Source organism: Aspergillus candidus (genome assembly GCF_002847045.1).
Source record: "Aspergillus candidus strain CBS 102.13 unplaced genomic scaffold BDW47scaffold_29, whole genome shotgun sequence".
NCBI classification, from domain to species: domain Eukaryota; kingdom Fungi; phylum Ascomycota; class Eurotiomycetes; order Eurotiales; family Aspergillaceae; genus Aspergillus; species Aspergillus candidus.
In genome coordinates, this window is record NW_020194034.1 from 277,681 (window position 1) to 296,838 (window position 19,158).

Genomic DNA, 19,158 nt, shown 5'->3' on the forward strand with positions numbered 1-19,158 from the left:
CATTCAGGACCATTTTGTTCCCAATTTGATAAGAAGTAGAGGGTGTGGTGGGTATCATGAGTTATCGGAGCTGGTGGGGGTGGCTGTATGATGAGACAGTGCGGCGGTAGGGCTCAGCTTGGAGGTGAGAGAAGTGCAGATCAGACCCATGGCATAGTCGTTTTGTAGCTCACCCCCGGGCAATCGTCATTTTCAGCTGCAGGCTCGTGGCCCGGAGGCCTACATTAGGTTCGACCATTGTTAGCTAGTATGAGGAATGAGTGTTGAAAGTTGTCTATTCCACGATCATTGAACTGTCAAAACCAAATCAAACTAGACTATATTTCACCTGAAGAGGCAACTCCGGTGATTCTATATCTCAGTCATCGTTCACTCTCATCCCCAGAAGTAAAGCATAGCATAACACAGCATAAAGCATAACAATAATAGAAGAAAAAGTAACATCTAAAAAAACAAAAAATCTACAACAGAATTTTATTCAATCATCCAACCAATCAATCAACCAATAAATCAAAATCAATCCTCCTCCTCAGGCGCATCATCCACCCCCCTCAACCAAGCCGCCCTAGCATCCACAGCAGCCTTCCGCACATCTCTCTTCGGATCATCCAACACAAATCGCAACGCCCGCAACACCTGACTCTTAACCGGCAAAAGCGGAGACAGCTTCCCAGCCCTAGCCACAGCAGGCGCATCAGCGTGAGAATGCTGTCCCGCCGCCAGCAACGCCAGACACTTGACTGCGTCGGCGCGGAGACGGGGGCTGTTGTTACTGGTACCAGCGGAGGGAGAAGATGACTTTGAGACGGTGGTTGTGTTGAGCAGACGCGTGACGAGGCTCTGCACGTGTCCGCATTCCTCGATCACGGAGACGCCGTTGTCGCGGATTATGACGGCCAGGGTCTCGAGGGTTGCTGCGCGGACGGCGAGCGAGTCTGAGTCTGCGGTGCGGAGGTCGAGACTTTGGAGGAGGAGCGGGAGGAGGGTGGGGAGTTCGGGGGTTACGAGTTTTGGGGAGATTGTGGAGAGGAGGCCGGATAGGGCTGTTAGGTGGGCGGGTTTGATGTGGTCTGGGGTTGTTTTTTGGTCGGTGTTGTTGTTGGTGATGTTGACGTCGCGGATGCGAGTGGAGATTAGGGGGACGAGAGTTGTGAAGACGCGTTGCTTTGAGAGGAGGCGGATTGTGGCGCCGTTTGTGGGGGAGAGGATGTCGTCGTCGGAGAGGAGGATGGAGAAGCTGCGGGAGGCTGTTGTGCTTGTTTGGGGGGAGGGGGAGGAGAGGAGGGAGAGGAGGGATGTTAGGAGGTCGGTTGTTTTGGGGGCGAGGCGGAGGACGAGCGCTTTGGTGAGCCAGAAGGCGGTTTTGATGGTTCCTGTTGTGTGGGGGGTTTGTTGCTCGGTGATCTGGTGGAGGAGGGTGAAGACTGCGTCGGTTGCGAGGTTGAGGTCTGTCTTCGGGAGGAACTTGTTGACTAGGAGGGCGCTGTGGCGGAGGAAGGCGAGGTGCGTTGCGGGTTCGCCGGACTCGGACGAGGTGATTGAGCGGTTGGTGATGTCTGAGAGGAGGGCCGACATGTTGGGGTGCGTGTGGGGGAGCTTGGCGGTGTCGGCTGGGAGGCCTGCGAGGAGGTAGGTCGAGAGAATCATCGTGCGCTGGTGGGAGTCGCTGGTCGAAGGGGCGAATGGGACCGGGGAGAAGTCTTCTGCGCTGGCGAAGAGCGTGTAGATGTTCTCTGCGACTTCGTCTTGCTTACTCCTGGGGAGGGACCGGACGATCAGGTTCGACAGTCTGCCGAGGATGTCTAGGACGGTGGCATCGGCTAGGATGTTGTTGGTGGCCTTGCCTGATGCGGTCGCTGCGGCGCTGCGGCATAGGCTGACGACGATGCGGTCGTAGTAGAGATCCAGGTTCGGGTCTTTGCTCATGTCTCGCTGGTTCATCACGTAGAGGATTGTTAAGAGCAGGGCCCGCGGGTACTCGGCACTGCCAGGCTGTTCCTTTTGCAGCAGAACGGTCAGCTTGCTCAAGAGCCGTCGGACCAGCGTCTCGAAAATGTCCTTCTCGATGCTGATTTGGGCAAGGCTTTCCAGCGTCGTGATGTAGTTGGGGCCGTTCCCATCGTCGGTTTCAGGGAGGGTCGCCACGAACGCCGGGAAGGTGATGTCCATAATCAGTCGAGGGGTGTGCTTCGAAATCACGGCCAGGGCGTTGATTGCTTCTTTTTTGAGGTCGTCCCGACCAATTGATTCTTCCTTCAAGAGGATTTCATCGAGATACTGCACGAATAGGCCAATCTCGTTGTCTTGGAAGTAGTTGCGCAAGGTCGAGAGGCGCAGGAGGCCCTTGAGTGCAGATGACCGGAAAGAGACCTCTTCTTTGATGACACCCATCAGAGCCTGGCCAAAGATCTCTGAGAATTGATCCTTAAATTCAAGCAAAGGATTCTCCATGGTGGGTTCGGGGTCGGAGGATTTCCACTCTCCAAACACCTTTATGGCAGAGTCGAATAGAACCACTAGGGTCTCCAGGAGAGCTCGCTGTTTAACGATGCCATCGGCTTCCTGATAGAAGGTCAGGAGCGGTGCAACCATCGTCCGCACGACCAATGTAAACGAGACAGCAGAGGCGGCAGATGTCGAGCTGAGGATTTGCTGGGCGGGCTTCGCTTGCTTCTGCTGGGGCTCGCGCAATTGATCGTTACATTCCCTTGTAATTGGCCGCAAGTACTGTGCCAGAGGCAATTGGTCGGAGATTTCCGTGACGCCTTCCGACAAGCGGGCAGCGATATCGCGCAGAACCTGCAGAGAGAGCTCGGAGAGAAATTCTTCCTGGGCGTTAAGGATCTCGAACTTCAAGGCATCCCAGATTGTGATCGAGTACGTGGACACAACATCCGCATTGTAGGAGTGGATGCAGGCAATCAACGCGTTGAGGGCATCTTTCTGTAAGAAGTTAGTGTGTCTGCGTGCGGGATGGAGAGGGCATTCCTCACCTTCACATTTGGGGAGGTGGAGTCAAGTTTATCCAGCAAAGACGGGATGGAATGGGGCGCGAATTGGCTGTTGGAAGCAATACAGTCCTGAAGGCGGTCTTTCAAGTCCTGCGCGGTGATGCCGTAGGGATCGTTCGGGGGCGGTCTGAAGGTGATTGGGAAGTAGTTATATACAGCGTCGAACAAGACCTTCGACAGTTAGCTGGCGGTCGAAAAGGGGTAGGACCAGAGAATACATACCTCGGCATGGTTAGAGATATCCCATTCCACCATTACAACCTTTAGAATCGAGAAAACGAGCATCAGGTTCCGCGGGTCCTTTTCGCCGGTCATAAGGTCCACTATTCCCACCAAAGACTCATCGCCCATCTCATGCAGAGCTATTTATTCTGGTCAAAACCCATGCCCTGATATCAAGTACAGGTGTACGTACCGTCTCGGTGGTTCAGCATCAACTCATTGAGCAGCTGATATACTTGGAAACGTTGGGACTGAGACCTCGACTGCAGTTCCTGGAAGCGCCCGAAAATCCTATCCACTTGTCAGCCACTGCCTCTTTTTTCCTCATTGCTCATGCGATCATATAGATCGAAAAAAACAACAATCTTGCACTTACGCCTGTGCAACCTCTTCCGCCAATGCCTTGTTGAACCGGTCCAGTTTTTGCAGTGTCTCCAACCCCGCAACAGCCCCTCCATCCTCGATGCGGTCACAAAAGAACGTGGTCAGGACTTGGATTTGCTGCCTCGTGAGGAACTTCGGAGGAAGCGCTTTAATGACAGCGGTGAGGTAGGATACCGCCTTGCCGCGCAATATAGGGTCTTCGTCATTGATATACTCCCCCAGGGACTGCACGACCTCGATCAGAGTCGTCTTCTTGTTCTCTACATCTTCACGAATTGTTAGAACTCAGTTGCCTGTCAGGGAACTATTCCGTCCTTACCGTGAGCAATTCGTTCCGCGATCTGCTTGGCCTCCTGCTTATCATGGTCAGCGACCAGCAGGAATGTCTGCAATGCGGACATGATTGCGAAATATGCAGGGAAAACGAGTGGGATGGACTTCTTTTCCCCTCAAGAAATGACGCCTTTTGTGGCCGATGGGCCCTTATCGATAAACCCTCGCTCGTCACGTGCCCTTCGTTCCTCCGCAAATCACGTGTGGGACGTTGGCAATCCGGCCTGTTGCGTCATCCCCCGATGACCACATCGAGCACTTCCTTGGCCTATCGCTCTCAATTATCAGACCCTCGCGGTCATTCATCAACATCATCATGTTGCGGCACATGCTGACTATCTCGGTATTTATCTTTCTTGCAATAACCTGCACTGTCAGCGCTTGGGATCTTCCTACTTTCTCCCTCCGCAAGCGTCTACCTGGCTTCCTCGTCGATTCACCACACCTGCGCCACGAACGCCCCCTCGCAGACAACAGTGAAGTCAAGCAGTGGCTCAGCAAACAACAGCCCTTGATGGGAGGTGCTCTTCCCAAGATTGTCATGCCTGGTTCAAACAACAACGAGGGCGCTAACGCCCGCGACCCGATCATCTCGGACGTCCTTCCCAAGACCCGCGGCATCAACATCTTTGCCTCGCTCACTCGCGATTTCGAGTCCATCGAATCTCACCTCAACAATACGTCCAAGAACGTCACCGTTCTTGCGCCCCGCAACTCTGCCATCCAGGGTCTGCCTCGCAAGCCCTGGGAGAACCCCGATGACTATAACCAGTATGGCGAGGCGCAGGCGTATGAGGGACAGGCGGGCCAGGATCGCGCCAGGAAGAACCTGGAGCGTTTTGTCGGAGCTCACATCGTTACTACCAGTCCTTGGAAGGAGGGCGTAGAGGCGGAGACGCTTGCGGGTGAGAAGCTGAGCTGGAAGAAAGATGGAGACAATATCTATGTATGTCTCGTTCTCTTTCTTATCGGATTTTGCTAACATGCGTTGCAGATCCAACCCGGGAATGTTGAGGTCGATGCTGTAGCGGAGCAAGTCGCTAACGGCGAGGTGTGGACGCTTAACGGCGTCATCAACTATCGTTGATTGCCTGTATTTGACGAGTTATGATTTATGACATTTGTCTGTCTTTCTTGTGGTTTGACTTTTGACATTATTGATGACCTTACGCAATATTATCACGTTATTTACTAGATCATGAGCCAAGTATACGCTACTTGATCTTATGATATCTACAGGAGCAGTTCATAGTCTTTACAATATACAAATGTTAAATGGAAATAACAGAACCCAAACTTCAACTGGTATATAGATCAACCGATCAAGGAATGAGAAAAGAGACAAGAGACAACTTACCAAACCCTCTCCCTACAATCCCAGAACCAATTCATTTCCCTACCTTCCCCCCACCATCCAACCCATCCCCCGGGCCATCCCAATCCTCATCCAAACCCAAAAACATCTCACCCACCTCCTCCTCAGACGACTCAAACCCCTTCGCCCTCTGCATCCGCTTCGCAGTCCTCTCAAACCGCTTCACATACCACCTCACAACGAGCCTAGTATACTTCAGCATATACGCACTCCCAATATTGCGCACCTCATCAGGGACCAAAACACAGTACCACACGCCCCCGCGGATCGTCCTCTGCGGCTCCTCGTGCTGGGTCGCATTCCCGCGCTTCATCTCACTATATATCTCCTCCAGCAGGCCCCACTCTCCGATGACGGTCCGTCCGCGCAGGTCGATGAAGTACCACCATGGTTTGGCGCTGCGGTCGCGGTATTCGCTGGTGGGGGTGAATTCTTGCGCGTCCGGGTTGAGGGATCCTGGTTCTGGTTCGGGTTGGGGGTTGGGTTGGAGGGCGAGCTTGACTTTGGGGAGGGGGGGAGTGTCTTCTGGGGTGGGGAGCGGGGATGATGTTGATTTCTGGGGCTTCCTGGTGCACCATCCGTAGAGGAGGGCTGTGTCTGCTGTGAAGGTTATGGATTCGCCTTGGTCTTGGTAGTAGTCGAAGGGGCGAGTCATGGTTGCGGTTGTTGGTGTTGGTTAGGGTTGGGTTATACTTCCCTTGGGATTACTGGGGCTTGGGGTGTTTGGATAGGTGGTGTGTGGTTATGCAGGGTATTTGCTAGGTTTTATATTCTTGTAGAGTATGGACAGAATAGCTTTGATAGCTTCGTCAAAGCTTTATGTTGTCCATTGTATGAGGCACAAATACAAAGGAGAAAACCTCATCATGACAACGGCCTTGTTCATTGCATAAATAGACAAAGGGCAATATGAAGCTCATCCTATCAGACCAATATGCATATGGTGTATATCCGTGTATTATAATATAAAGCCTTTAGCAAGAGATAGAACAATGTATGTAACCAGAACAATGAAATGTACTATTAGACACAATTGTTTTCTCATATTTTGTCCATCCCAATCACCCAGCCATACATATCTTTCAAGAACAAAAAGAACAAAGCAAGAAGTGGATGCACCCGCAGCAGGCTACTTAGAAGGTATAGCCATACTTCGGGGCGATGTTGTGGAGGATCCGATCCTCAATCCCATCAAGGATGCAGAAGTGTTCCAAGACTTCCAGGTTCTCGGCCTCGCTTTGATACAGCTTATCGGGGTCTTGGCCGGGTTGGAAAGGGTTAACGCCAGCGGCAGGGTTCATCGAGGACATCTGTTGAGACATGTGGTTGGCGGCTGTAAGAGATAGATTAGTATATGTGAAAGAAGCCCGTCCAGAAACGGACGGGATTATGAGACTGTGAGTAAAATATGAGAACTCACCATTGTCACTGCCCAGAATAAAGCCAAAAACGGACTGCAAGCCAAACAGATTCAGGAAATACCAAGACAAACTCGACACCCATCTCACATCCAGGTCACGAGTCATAACACCAGACTGCAGCATCGACTTGAACCGGATCGTCAGAGGGAATGGGAGTTTCACTATCTCCAGATCAGCACGTGCGCCCAATACACTCAACCACAGGCCAAATCGAACGTACAGATAACAAACCCCGAGAAGAACGCATTAATCCAACTCATAATCAGCGTCTGCGGGATCATCATCATCATGTTCCCCTTCATCATGCCCATCATGGCCTCCATGCCGGCGGGATCCGTCATCGGGTTGGCAGGGGCCTGGCCGCGGTTCTCCGGGTCTTTCAGAAACTCGCCATTCTGGTACGCAGAGACGAGGTAGTTCTTCCGTGCTTCAAAGGCTTCCTTTGTGAGGACCGCAGAGGCATTGTTGCGCAGGTTGACGCCGCGCAGGATGGAGAGGCGCTCGCGGGATTCGGCCAGCGTTGAGGGCGGCTTCGGGGGGGTGTTCATCAGGACGGTTGCGTAGTGACGGAGGATACCGGTCAGAATCTATACTTGTATTAGACGATATTCGACTGTGGGATAATCTACCTGGAAAGACATACCATGACAATCGAGATGGGGATCAGGATCCAGTAGCTAGACATTCAACGCGTTAGCATTCCGTCCTCCTAATACTGATGGGAAATCTCACAAAAGAGCCGGATCCCGAACGATCGTCTGCTCCAGCCCCTGCGACACCATGGTGGGCAGAGTGGATGACAGTGGTGGATTGAGATTAAAAAGTGAGCTGGGGTGGCAGTGGAAGCAAGACCGAGTGAGGTCTCTCTTCCCCACGAGAGAAGCACGGCGGGTTCGCAACTAGCGCCGAATCGCCCGCCGCTTTAGCTCAGCTCCGTCAAAGGGACAGCTCGCCGCAACTCTCGTCAGCGCTCTACAACATCGAATTGCTCTCTTTTGTCCCCAAGTCAGACTTATTTCCTTCAGTTCCGTGTTTCATAATTTTAGAGAGTGGATAAACATAGGTTACAACCTATTCAACCTCCAAATGGCGTCAACAGAGCAGGTCAAAGTGCCCGTCTACTCCACAAACGGTCAGTCCAGCACTATCTATACTATACTCACCAAATCTATCGCGACTCCAACCCCACGACGACACCCTCTCCCCCTCAAGTTGTATCTCCCCAATCAATAAACCTAAGCTAAGAATGATACAGACCTCAAATCAACAACAGACGACTCCCTCGCCCCCTTCCTCACCTCCCTCCCGCAACCCTACACTTTCACCCAGGACCACACCAAGACCAATGTCCACTTCCTGGTAGGCTACACGGCCGTCGCCATCAGCGCCTTTACCTTCTACGCAGACCGCTACCTTGGTTGGGAGGCTACCCACTCACCATGGATTATCGCTGCTGTGGGCACATACTTTGCTCTGAACACTTTCCTCACGTATTGGGTTTGGGCTGTCGAGGCGGGGGAAGTCTTCCGGGGGAAGCGCGCGTCTGGTGAAACGGTATATCTTCTTCTCTCTTCTTTCTTTTGTTTTGCATTATATATGTGTGTGTGTGTGTGTGTTTCTGTGCGCGCGGACACACGCACGCGTGTCACATACAACATGCATCTCACCCTCTATACCCCCACAAACAAGAAATAAAAAGAAACCAAAACCAACAACTAACCCCCACCCCCCAAAAACAGATCTCCATCCGCACCTCCTCCAAAAAGCACTCCCCGCTCTACAAGCTCCACATCGAATACAAATCCGCCGCCGGCAAGACCCTCCAAAACAAAGAAATCGAGACCTCCTTCGCAGGCTGGTTCGCCGCGGACGGGACGTTCCACGCGCGTCCGCTGCACCAGTGGCTTGCGAGCGAGGTTGAGGTGCTGAGACTTGCGCTGAAGGAGATTGAGAAGAAGAAGGGGACTGGGGAGGACTTGAAGAGGTGATTGAAGCTGGGTTGGGAAGGGATTTACGACGGTGGGATGATGGTGGGCTGCTGCTGCTGCGGTATTCCATGGTGTTGGGAAAGCGATATGGATCTTATCTGGATTTGGTTTGATCTTTTTTATTTATTTGTTAGGTTATTACTACCCCAATTGTGTTGCTTCTTTCGGATTGGTTTATATGGTTTGGTCGGTTGCTTTGATGCTGTTGTTGGCACGAAGTATGATTCTGCTGTACAACTCTCGCGGAGTCTACAGTCTACGGAGGAGCTCGTAGTATTTTCCTGTCCAGTTGGGCAGGGCACTAACTATCGGGGTTAGAACGTAGCCCTACCTGTATTCGTTGGCTAGGGTGAGTCAAAGTGGAGGTTGAGGTTGAGGCAAACAACCTTCCTCCACAGGTAGATGGACCCCGGCACAATCACATCAAGTCTCGAAGATTATTTTGAATAATTCCATACATGATAAAGATACACTCCCTTCCTCCCTCCTTCCCGTGAACATCCAATGCTGGATGACTGATGACTGGTAGGCATCCATAAGGGTATACATACCTGACCGTATGTCTACATAAGAGATACTGTCAACGCGCACTGCACAAACTACAGCAGCAGAATGGAAACAGTCTACAAATAGCGAAATAAAAACAATCTACACAGCAAAATAAAACACAAAAGAAATCATATTCAGGCTGTTGCAAGCGAAAGCATGGGGAAAGAAAATCCATTATCTCGGTGCAGGTTTTCCCTGCATGGTTTGACAACCAGGTTCCAGGATCATGGGATTGCTCCCCCCTGCTACGCGGAATTTCTAAACGTACAGGATATTAAATCGTATCTTGGCCTTGCCTTTTTTTGTTGTTATCAATTCCACCTCGTTTTGTCCTTGGTAGGAAAGCTACAGAGATCTCGGTAGGTAGGTGACACCTTGGTTAAGGGTATACACCGCCCAGAACCGAGTCCAGCGGTTAAGTAACGAACAAAAGTGGTCTCAAATTGTACAAGCTATCTTGTCTATACACATAGATGTCAGGAATAAAACAGTACAAGGTAGGCTAATCAGATATCAAGCCAAATGCCTTTTTTTTTGGTAAAAAAAAAAATGGCTCACCTATGCGTTGAAAGACTTGTTGAAGGCAACGGTGACCTCCTTGAGCTGCTTCTCCAGCTCCTTGGTGACCTGACCCTCCTTCTCGATGGTCTCCTGGATCTCGGGGTGGGTGCTCTTGAGGTGAGCCAGGAAGTCGGCCTCCCAGTCAAGGACCTTGTTGACGGGGATGGTGTCGAGCAGACCGTTGACACCGGCGAAGATCAGAGGAACCATGTCGGAGACGGCCATGGGGGAGTACTGCTTCTGCTTGAGCAGCTCGGTCAGACGCTGACCACGGGCCAGGGTCTGCTTGGTGGAGGCATCGAGATCGGAACCGAACTGGGCGAAGGCAGCAACCTCACGGTACTGAGCCAAGAACAGCTTCAGGGAACCGGCGACCTGCTTCATGGCCTTGACCTGGGCGGCGGAACCGACACGGGACACGGACAGACCGACGTTGATGGCGGGACGGACACCCTTGTAGAACAGCTCGGCCTCGAGGAAGATCTGGCCGTCGGTGATGGAGATGACGTTGGTGGGAATGTAGGCAGAGACATCACCACCCTGGGTCTCGATGACGGGCAGAGCGGTGAGGGAGCCACCACCGTGCTTGTCGTTCATCTTGGCGGAACGCTCGAGCAGACGAGAGTGCAGGTAGAAGACGTCACCGGGGTAGGCCTCACGACCGGGGGGACGACGGAGCAGCAGCGACATCTGACGGTAGGCAACGGCCTGCTTGGACAGATCGTCGTAGATGATGACGGCGTGGCGGCCGTTGTCACGGAACCACTCACCCATGGCGCAACCGGTGAAGGGGGCCAGGTACTGCAGGGGAGCAGCCTCGGAGGCGGTGGCGGCGACGACGATGGAGTACTGCATGGCGTTCTGCTCCTCAAGGGTCTTGACGAGCTGAGCGACGGTGGAACGCTTCTGGCCGACGGCAACGTAGATACAGTACAGCTTCTTGCTCTCGTCGCTGGTGTTGTTCCAACGGCGCTGGTTGAGCATGGCGTCGAGGGCGACAGCGGTCTTACCGGTCTGACGGTCACCAATGATCAACTCACGCTGACCACGGCCGATGGGCACCATGGAGTCGACACACTTCATACCAGTCTGCACGGGCTGGTTGACGGAGCGACGGGGCAGGATACCAGGGGCCTTGAGCTGAGCACGGCTCTTGACGGTGGTGTTGATGGGGCCCTTGCCATCGATGGGGTTACCCAGAGCGTCGACGACACGGCCGAGCATCTCAGGGCCGACGGGGACATCGACCTGAAAGATATTAGCATTGTCTTTTTTTTTCTTTTGCCTTTTAACCTGTTAGAACAGGCAAGGAGATAACATACAATCTCTCCGGTACGCTTGACGGTCTCGCCCTCCTTGACCAGACGGTCGGAACCGAACAGCACAACACCGACCTGGCCGGCTTCCAAGTTCATGCACATGCCCTTGACGCCAGAGGCGAACCTAATAATCCGTTAGTGATATAATTCTCAAGAGAAAAAAATTTTGATGCCAAGGGATACATACTCGACCAGCTCCTCAGCCTGGACATTGGTCATGCCATGGACACGAGCGATACCGTCACTATCAACCGATTCAAATTAGATTTCCATTGCATCAGAGGACATCAAACAATGGCAGGGTGAATTCGTGACAGGTGTCATTCGTTTCACCGCCATCATCGTTCCGAGTTCGAATTTTTTTTTCGGGAACCCTCTTAGGCCTACGTACCCGACGGAAAGGACACGTCCAGTCTCGGCAAGACCAGCTTCCTCCTGAACACCACGGATTCTCTGCTCCAGGATGGAGGAGACCTCGGTGGGCGAGGCCTTGGCCTCGGCAGCGTAGGTACGGACCTGCTTGGAGGCACCAGCGAGAGGGCCGGAGACAGCCGCGCGAGTCTAATTGGCAGCGAAAGCAAAATTTGTTAACGTCATGGACGAGGGAGAAAACCGCGTGCAATGGGAAACCCAAGCCTTGCGACATGCAAAGAACCGATTGACCATCCCATTGAGATGACTTTTGAGATGGAAACCGATATCTTGATGTCGGGGAGGATAGTCGTCGACCCTCGGAAGGGATGGATCGAGAAGAGAAAAGGACTCACCGAGGCGATGCGGCCAGTGGTCGAGGCGGCCGCGACGGCGCGGCTGGACTGCCGCAGAGCGTTTCTGAACATTGTGATGGGGGTTCAGAGGAAGTTGGAGTTGATACTCTGAAGGAGAGATATAATTGGGGGGGAGGTGGAGGGGGGGGGGAGGAAGAAGAGGAGAGGAGGAGATTGTGGATGAGATGGGAGGGAGAGCTTTGTCGTCGGGGCTGGGAGGATTCTCAGGTCTGGCACTAAACCCAGTTTGCCGAGCCTCTCAGTAACCTCCGAAGCCGCCCTAGTGCGTTCACGGGACTCGTTTGATTTCAATCCCAACAATCAAACTAATAAATCCAGAGTGTTAACTATCTTATTCTACCACAACCATCCTGTAGATTCATCCCTTCATAATTTTTTACTAGAACTACTACTTCTAAAGAATCAACTATACTTTTCCAAATTCTTTCTGGTGTGGTAGTGCCTACGGTCGGGAGGAAGAGTGGAGAGACCGGTAGACCGGGTAATCCGTCTTGGTAATTTTTCTCTTTTTTTTTCTTACTTTTTTTTTCCTACTCGTCTGAGCGGGCCACCTTGGCCTCTCATTTTTCTCTCATTTTCTCTAATACTGGAACCGCTCCTGGTAATTTTCCTCTTTCTTTACACACTCTCGGATCTGCGGATCACTCTTTACATAGTTAGTACTGGGTAGTGTGAAAGACGGGCTGGTACGGATCGGTACGGCTGAGTCAGCCACTCATTTTCGTCACAGCAACCGTCCATGGATCCGACTGCAGTGCACTCCCGTGGTGCGTAGATTCTAGTCCGTCCACTCCATTCCTTTTCCTGTCAATGGATCTGTCTATCGGCTACACCGTAGATTCGTATATATACTACTAGTACTCGACTCCGTCTCCGTATATAGGAACTACGTAAACATCGATGTTGTTTAGTTTTCAGTCAAGCTCACCGTAAGTCCATGACAACTGGTCGGGACAACTGGTTTCATATTCAATCCTAATGCGTTCAACTCCTGGAACTCCTCTTTTCGGTTACATAACCTAACCGCCCCCTCACCCCTTTCCTGCAGCGTCACGTGCAGCTCGTGCAGGGTTGTCCCGTTGCATCCTCGTCTCTATAAACTATAAAAGGCATACCAATCTCTTGATTTACAATATTCAATCGCTCAGTTCAAACATGGGGCTGCGAATGGCAAAAGCAAGAAAACAAACAAAGTATAAAAACAGGGAAAGAAAGGGGAAAAAAAAAAGAACATGGGAATGGAAACACAACCACAGCTCCGACTCTCCCACCGGTAGTTAGCATAGCTTCCCGACTACCCAACCTAACTCTCCAGATCATAACCCAGATACAAACCCACGCGGGGCAAGATCACGACAGCAACTGAACCAGTTCGAGTGTCCATCCTACCAGAAAGGTGATGGATAATCATTTCGCAGCCTTCTGCTTATCCTTCTGCGCCCGGAACGTAGCAACCGCCTTCTCCACACTTTCATCGTAGCGAGCCTTCAGTTCCGGCCGGTAGCCAAAGAAGAAGAGAATCTCCATCCAGACAAACAGCGGCGCAAGCAGCAGCGCCTGGACCAGGTTATCCAGCAGCGCAGGCGCACGGCGCTCAAAGGCGCCGTGGCCGACGAACTGGAGCAACCACGTCACCACGTGGATGCCGCCAAACCAGTAGTTCATGTCCGACCCGTACGTGAGGAGGAGGTGGTTGGCGAAGGCGGCGCCGCCGACCAGCAACGGGGCGATCAGGGCGCCCGCGACGGGCTCGAGTAAGACGTAGAACGACGCATAGATCAGGGCGCCGATGGTCCCCAGGTTCGGCGGCAGGTTCTCATACCGGATGGCTTCGGGGAGAGGGAACAGCGTCGGGGAGTTGGCTGCCTGGGGGGGGTTCGCAGTTAGGATCGTTGGTCGGGGGGGCTAGCGTGGTGGACGACAGGGAGGACAACGTACCAGGGCGATACCTGTGAACAGGAGGACAGGCACACAGGTGATGTGGATGGCGACGTTCACCTGTTGAACGATGAGCGATGAGCGATGACAGTCCTGGCTGGACGGGGAAGGGAAAGACCAAGACGAGACGGGGGGGGAGGCATCTATACCGGGTTATTGTGATAGGCTCCATACTAGAGATATAGCAGTCAGTCGGTCGCCCTCAAAATCATACTGCATCCAAAAATCTGTGGGAGACTCACAAAGAGCAGTTGCTTCTCCAAGTTCAAAGCCATGATGGTCCGTGATAATGGTTCAGCCCTGAGAGGATGGGACTATAGATTTCAAACGTCTTCTGCTGCTTCTTCTTCCCCCTTTCGGAGAGCCAAGGCAAGTCACAAAAAAAGCCAGATAACACTGCAGACTAGTCCTGATCCCCTGTTAGTGACCCGTTAGTGGTGGTCAGATAGTCCGCCTCATCACACAGACAGGCTAAGGCTATTATTGCCTGATTGTAACCTCGCCAAGAGGTGGAGCATTACGGAGTACCTTAGGTGTGTATTTGCATCGATGCCGTCATGTGTAACGGAATTACCGTCAGTTACCCAGGTACACCTGATTCTCCCTTACTGTCATGGTGGTTGAGTGTAAGATACCGTCACCCAGCGTCTAGGCCACGTGACCATCCAGCTGCTGCCTGCCATGTGCGATCCAGCGCGGCAGGAATGAGGATTATTGACGGCCTCGTCTTCGTGATATATTTCTAGCTACCTTTTGGCATCTGCCTAGATCAAGGGCAGGCGCATCACCAAATCTCTACCGCGCAGACTCATTCTTTCTTGGAGTGTCGCGATCGTTCGGCGATTGGCTTTGCTGGGGCAGTTGCTGGGTTTTGTTGCTGGCCATGAGCTACTGATTAACATTCTACCAACCTTTCAAGATCCGCCGTCTTTCCGGATTAGAAAAGGACTATTTAGAATACGTGTCGCCTCACGGAACCGTATTCTTTCTGGATCAACACCCAAGTCGACACAACGTCCTTGGGACGGTCTGAACTCGACTCTCGCTGACCTCTCCCACCGCCGGTCCCCCGCCGTCGCGGATTCACCAACCAAATAACGATCTGCATCGCGTCGACCTCGACATTTCGGCAGAATGTTCTTTCTCAAGGAGGAGACCAAGGTCATCACGTTGCACCCGTCCTACTTCGGGCCCAATGTGCGCGAGTACCTGATCAATCGGCTCAACGAGGAGGAGGAAGGCCGCTGTACCGGTGACCACTTTGTGATCTGTGTGATGGACATGGTGGATATTGGCGAAGGACGGGTGCTGCCCAGTGGGGGACAAGCCGAGTATACGATCAAATACCGCGCGATCATCTGGAAGCCGTTCCGCGGGGAGACTGTACGTTTTGTCTTGATGTCTAGGCAGCGGAGGATGGATTCGGGATGCTGACCAGATCTTGCAGGTCGATGCTATCGTGACTTCCGTCAAACCCACGGGGATCTTCACACTGGCCGGGCCACTGTCCGTCTTCATTGCGCGCAAAGTAGGTGCCCGAGAGAGAAAGAGAGAGGGAGACAGCAACGGACATTTTTGGTGCTGACCGACTGACAGAACATCCCATCCGATATCCGGTGGGAGCCCAACACGGTGCCTCCACAATATACAGACCATGCGGACCAGGTGATCGAAAAGGGCACCAGTCTGCGACTAAAGATTCTTGGTGTGAAGCCGGACGTGGCGGCGATCAACGCCATTGGGACCATCAAGGAGGACTATCTCGGGTACGTTGCGCTGACCTTTCATTCTTACTCTTATAACGGTAGGCGATGGACATGGCTAACGGAAGGACCTCTGCAGACCACTGTAACATCTATAACCTTACGAACGAGAGGACCGCCATCTTCTCACAACCGACGCCGATATACCCCAATTTTCCTTGACCCTACTTCTCTTCTGTTTCCATTGCCCCGATAGAACGACACAAGCGGTCCGGTTGGCCAGGACGGAGGTATGATGGCGTGACTATGACCGGTGGATCTGGTGACGGGCACATTGTTGAACCGTGCCCTCGCTGGCGCACAGGACTGTTTGCTGCGACAAGCACCGCTCCCCAGGTTCGGCAGTCTGGATAAGGAGAGGGTCGCCAATTCTACCCCGACTCTGATGGTCACCGAGATCAATACTGTACGATGAGATGACGAACTAGAAGGAATAATACTAGAGAAAAGACCGACAGCGGTCGACAGACAGACAGACAGAAAAAACAGTACTGTATTCAAGACTGGGGATTGACCCAGTATCCCGCCTCCCAGTCCCTCCCTCTCTCGCTCTCCATCTTTCTCTCCCATGTCACTATCCGTATTATAATATCACGTATCGTAGCCAACAAGTTGCCCGAGAGACCAAGCGGGAGGGGCTTAGACTGGTGAAACACTGGTGCCGTCCTTGGTGTCTTCCACGCGGCTTGACCCGGCCTTGACCGACGCTGATCTAGGCCTTAAACAATCATGCAAATGTCAAACATCTGGATAACCGATCTGGAATCGACTCCCCTGGGAAGGTCGGGGGAGATGCTGATATTACGATGTTGCGCCTCCTGAAGATGATCCAAATTCTCCAGTATCCTTGATTATTCGGTCTCATTTGCGAGTGTTCCCTCCACATTCTTCATTCGTTCATCCACTCATTCTTTCTTTCTCTTTTCTATTCTTACTTTCTTTCATCATTTTGCCCCTTTCAAGATTAATATTGACATGTCGTCTGGAGGGAGATAAATCTTGTTTGTTGACAATCGACTTTTCCCCCCGAATCGACCCAAACTTTGGTTCGCGTTTTTCCCTGTGTTGACCTTTTCTGACCTTTCTGTCCCTGTCAATAATCCTAATCCATCTCTTGGCTCATTTAATTTAATTTCCCCGTCCCCGTCCACTCCTCTCTCTCCCTCTCTCCATCTCTGAACTTCTCTTGTAATCAATCTGTCCCTTACCTCTGTCTCCGCCTCCAGTCCTGTCTTTGGTGGATTCCACTTCTCAGCGATCATGATTTTCAAGGATCTATACCAGCGCTACCTGGCCAGCCCCAGGACCGCGTCGTTAGCGGCCGATGTCGCGTTGAACTATATCCCCACTACCATCAAGGTCGAAGGCGCAGATGCCGTGCTCCACCACCTCACCCGCCAGGACCACGTTATCAAGACCAAGTCCGAGACCATCCTGGACGCCGTCGAGGGGAATGCCAGTATCTGCGTCGATGTCGAGACTACGGTAGAGTTCGTATCCGGAGGCGGCGCCTACCTTCCCACGCTCGATGATAATTTCCTGTCCGACCGCGTCGCGACTTTCCCCACGGTATGTACATATATATATTACCCCCCCCCCCACCTCATGATACCGACTGACGTCGTGTCACCCCTCAGATTCACATCGTGCGCTTCAATGCGCAGAATCAGATCCACAGCGTCCGCATCTACTGGGACCAGGCGTCGCTGCTGAAGCAGGTCGAAGTCATCGGCGCCCGCAGTCGCGCCTGGCCCGTCCGCGACGCAAAGGAGCAGTTTCGTCTGATCAAAGCAGCCAGCTCGGCGACTCCAGCGCCCGCCACGGACGACAGTGTCTCCTCTCGACCGACGTCCCGATCGGACGAACCCGAGTCCAAGCGAGCCTCCCCGGGCAAGAAACACATCAAGGACCCCTACGCAGCGGAGTCCCTCTTCCACCTGCTGTCCCCCGACTCCGGCCGCCCGGACCCCGTGCGCCCTCCGCGCGCCCCCGCCTCAGCCCAGCCCCCCTCGCGCAATCTCGACGACCTCTTCGTCCGCGACGACAACGTGCAAGACGCGCCCGACGCCACCCCCTCCAAGTCCACGATCGCGCCCAAGGCCGGCTCCAGCAAGAACTTCCAGCGCGCGCGCATCTTCGACGACGACGACACCGCCCGCGAGCACGACGGCCCGCAGCAGATCGCCTACCGCGCGAACCCCAAGCGCTACCAGCACTTCGAGCTCGGCGCCGACAACAGCGAGCGCGAGATCAAGCACGCCGAGACCCGCCCGCTCTCCTACGCCCGCCCCCAGTGGAACTTCGAGGACTTCGCGACCCCCGAGAAGGCCCATCGCCGGATCCGCCCCGAGGAAGTGCGCCACTTCGGCTGGAGCGACGACGAGGCCCAGGAGACTCCGCCGGCCCGCCCGCACGTCCCGCACCCGCGTCCGGACGCAAAGTCTCAGATCCACATGGGTGACCCCAACGACGAGGGCAACGGCGCGCGCATCATCAGCTCGTTCCAGAATAAGGGCATGGGCCTTTACAAGAATCCGCTTTACAGCGAGGACGACAACGACGAGGAGCCGGCTCTGCAGGACGTGTCCAACCAGAAGAAACAGCAGCGTCCGCTGTCTGTCGTCAACCGCGGTCCCAACCGTCGCAATGACTTCGAGAACCACTGGAATGTCACGGACGAGGCTCCCCCCGTTGCGCCTGAGGCTAGCGCCGAGAACGAGAAGCCCGCTGGCTCGGATAGACAGACAGCCGTGCGCATGATGGAGCCCTCGTGGGGTCTATATGATGAGTCGCCCCAGCCCAGAAAGTTCGTCAATGTTGTCCCTGGGCGTCGTGCTGGCAAACACACCACTGACCGGAGTTGGAACAACATCTACGGTGATGAATGATTGATTGTTTTCATTCATCCATTCAATCGATCGATTGGTTGATGGATGCCACTCGTGATGTGGAATCTGAAAAGACATGTCCTGCTATGGAATACAGTACGACGACCCTTGGACGCGAAATGCGCCACGAGCGAAACGACAACCCATGATGAAAGAAAGAAAGAAGACAAAAAGAAGAAAAAACAGACACAAAATCAGTCTTCCCTATGTCAAGATCGGTTGATCAACCGACCAGACAATAACCAACATCCCCTTCCCATGCCAGCCAGCAAGCGGCATGGCTGGCTAGGTACTGACCTCGTTCATTATGCCCATATCTATCTATCTGAGCTCGCGGGCCTGTATCATCTTCTCCATGTACTTTCTACCTCTCTTCCTCGCTTTCTTTTTTCTTTCTTTCCATCCTTACTCAGTTTACCTTTTACTTGACTTACTTCACTTCACCTCCTGTCTTTCTGAGTTTCCTTGTTAGTGTCTATTTTATTCTTTATCTACAACTGTGATTTCCCAACTGCGCGTTCTGTTCTGTTTATTTACTCACTAACAACTAAATTATCAATCCAATACAACCCCTGGTTGCTATCCGTGGTGCGGTTTTTGTATGATTGATTATTGTTT

The 19,158-nt window shown here is 52.9% G+C and overlaps 9 protein-coding genes across 9 annotated transcripts; 4 read left to right on the forward strand and 5 right to left on the reverse strand.

The window, feature by feature from the left end:
- Positions 1-282: 282 nt before the first annotated feature.
- BDW47DRAFT_107524 (MET18/MMS19 family protein) lies at positions 283-4,050 on the reverse strand. Its single transcript, XM_024813032.1, has 6 exons — positions 3,937-4,050; positions 3,610-3,883; positions 3,427-3,524; positions 3,234-3,373; positions 2,994-3,182; positions 283-2,943 (listed from the first exon to the last, which is right to left on the reverse strand). The coding sequence occupies exons 1-6, from the start codon at positions 4,016-4,018 to the stop codon at positions 517-519; spliced, it is 3,210 nt and encodes a 1,069-aa protein (XP_024671187.1). The 5' UTR covers positions 4,019-4,050; the 3' UTR covers positions 283-516.
- A 139-nt stretch (positions 4,051-4,189) lies between these two features.
- Positions 4,190-5,232, forward strand: BDW47DRAFT_107525 (uncharacterized protein). The gene is made up of 2 exons (XM_024813033.1): positions 4,190-4,896; positions 4,945-5,232. The coding sequence occupies exons 1-2, from the start codon at positions 4,267-4,269 to the stop codon at positions 5,035-5,037; spliced, it is 723 nt and encodes a 240-aa protein (XP_024671188.1). The 5' UTR covers positions 4,190-4,266; the 3' UTR covers positions 5,038-5,232.
- Positions 5,233-5,338: 106 nt separating this feature from the next.
- Positions 5,339-5,980, reverse strand: BDW47DRAFT_126631 (uncharacterized protein; the record flags this gene model as incomplete). The annotated part of the gene is made up of 1 exon (XM_024816583.1): positions 5,339-5,980. One exon carries the CDS (start codon positions 5,978-5,980, stop codon positions 5,339-5,341), a length of 642 nt encoding a protein of 213 aa, XP_024671189.1.
- A 249-nt stretch (positions 5,981-6,229) lies between these two features.
- Positions 6,230-7,600, reverse strand: BDW47DRAFT_107527 (ER membrane complex subunit EMC3). The gene is made up of 5 exons (XM_024813034.1): positions 7,479-7,600; positions 7,390-7,423; positions 6,967-7,333; positions 6,746-6,907; positions 6,230-6,658 (listed from the first exon to the last, which is right to left on the reverse strand). The coding sequence occupies exons 1-5, from the start codon at positions 7,526-7,528 to the stop codon at positions 6,459-6,461; spliced, it is 813 nt and encodes a 270-aa protein (XP_024671190.1). The 5' UTR covers positions 7,529-7,600; the 3' UTR covers positions 6,230-6,458.
- Positions 7,601-7,654: 54 nt separating this feature from the next.
- On the forward strand, positions 7,655-8,932 carry BDW47DRAFT_107528 (signal peptidase complex subunit 2). Its single transcript, XM_024813035.1, has 3 exons — positions 7,655-7,878; positions 8,002-8,300; positions 8,486-8,932. The coding sequence occupies exons 1-3, from the start codon at positions 7,833-7,835 to the stop codon at positions 8,732-8,734; spliced, it is 594 nt and encodes a 197-aa protein (XP_024671191.1). The 5' UTR covers positions 7,655-7,832; the 3' UTR covers positions 8,735-8,932.
- A 793-nt stretch (positions 8,933-9,725) lies between these two features.
- Positions 9,726-12,112, reverse strand: BDW47DRAFT_107531 (F1F0 ATP synthase subunit alpha). The gene is made up of 5 exons (XM_024813036.1): positions 11,931-12,112; positions 11,555-11,724; positions 11,351-11,407; positions 11,167-11,287; positions 9,726-11,092 (listed from the first exon to the last, which is right to left on the reverse strand). Exons 1-5 carry the CDS (start codon positions 12,000-12,002, stop codon positions 9,842-9,844), a joined length of 1,671 nt encoding a protein of 556 aa, XP_024671192.1. The 5' UTR covers positions 12,003-12,112; the 3' UTR covers positions 9,726-9,841.
- A 730-nt stretch (positions 12,113-12,842) lies between these two features.
- On the reverse strand, positions 12,843-14,341 carry BDW47DRAFT_107534 (2-hydroxy-palmitic acid dioxygenase MPO1). The gene is made up of 4 exons (XM_024813037.1): positions 14,132-14,341; positions 14,039-14,062; positions 13,890-13,949; positions 12,843-13,817 (listed from the first exon to the last, which is right to left on the reverse strand). Exons 1-4 carry the CDS (start codon positions 14,162-14,164, stop codon positions 13,359-13,361), a joined length of 576 nt encoding a protein of 191 aa, XP_024671193.1. The 5' UTR covers positions 14,165-14,341; the 3' UTR covers positions 12,843-13,358.
- Positions 14,342-14,616: 275 nt separating this feature from the next.
- BDW47DRAFT_107535 (DNA-directed RNA polymerase II subunit RPB7) lies at positions 14,617-16,179 on the forward strand. Its single transcript, XM_024813038.1, has 4 exons — positions 14,617-15,272; positions 15,337-15,417; positions 15,486-15,655; positions 15,732-16,179. Exons 1-4 carry the CDS (start codon positions 15,024-15,026, stop codon positions 15,739-15,741), a joined length of 510 nt encoding a protein of 169 aa, XP_024671194.1. The 5' UTR covers positions 14,617-15,023; the 3' UTR covers positions 15,742-16,179.
- A 322-nt stretch (positions 16,180-16,501) lies between these two features.
- BDW47DRAFT_132177 (uncharacterized protein) lies at positions 16,502-18,694 on the forward strand. The gene is made up of 2 exons (XM_024817503.1): positions 16,502-17,221; positions 17,290-18,694. Exons 1-2 carry the CDS (start codon positions 16,913-16,915, stop codon positions 18,538-18,540), a joined length of 1,560 nt encoding a protein of 519 aa, XP_024671195.1. The 5' UTR covers positions 16,502-16,912; the 3' UTR covers positions 18,541-18,694.
- Positions 18,695-19,158: the final 464 nt, after the last annotated feature.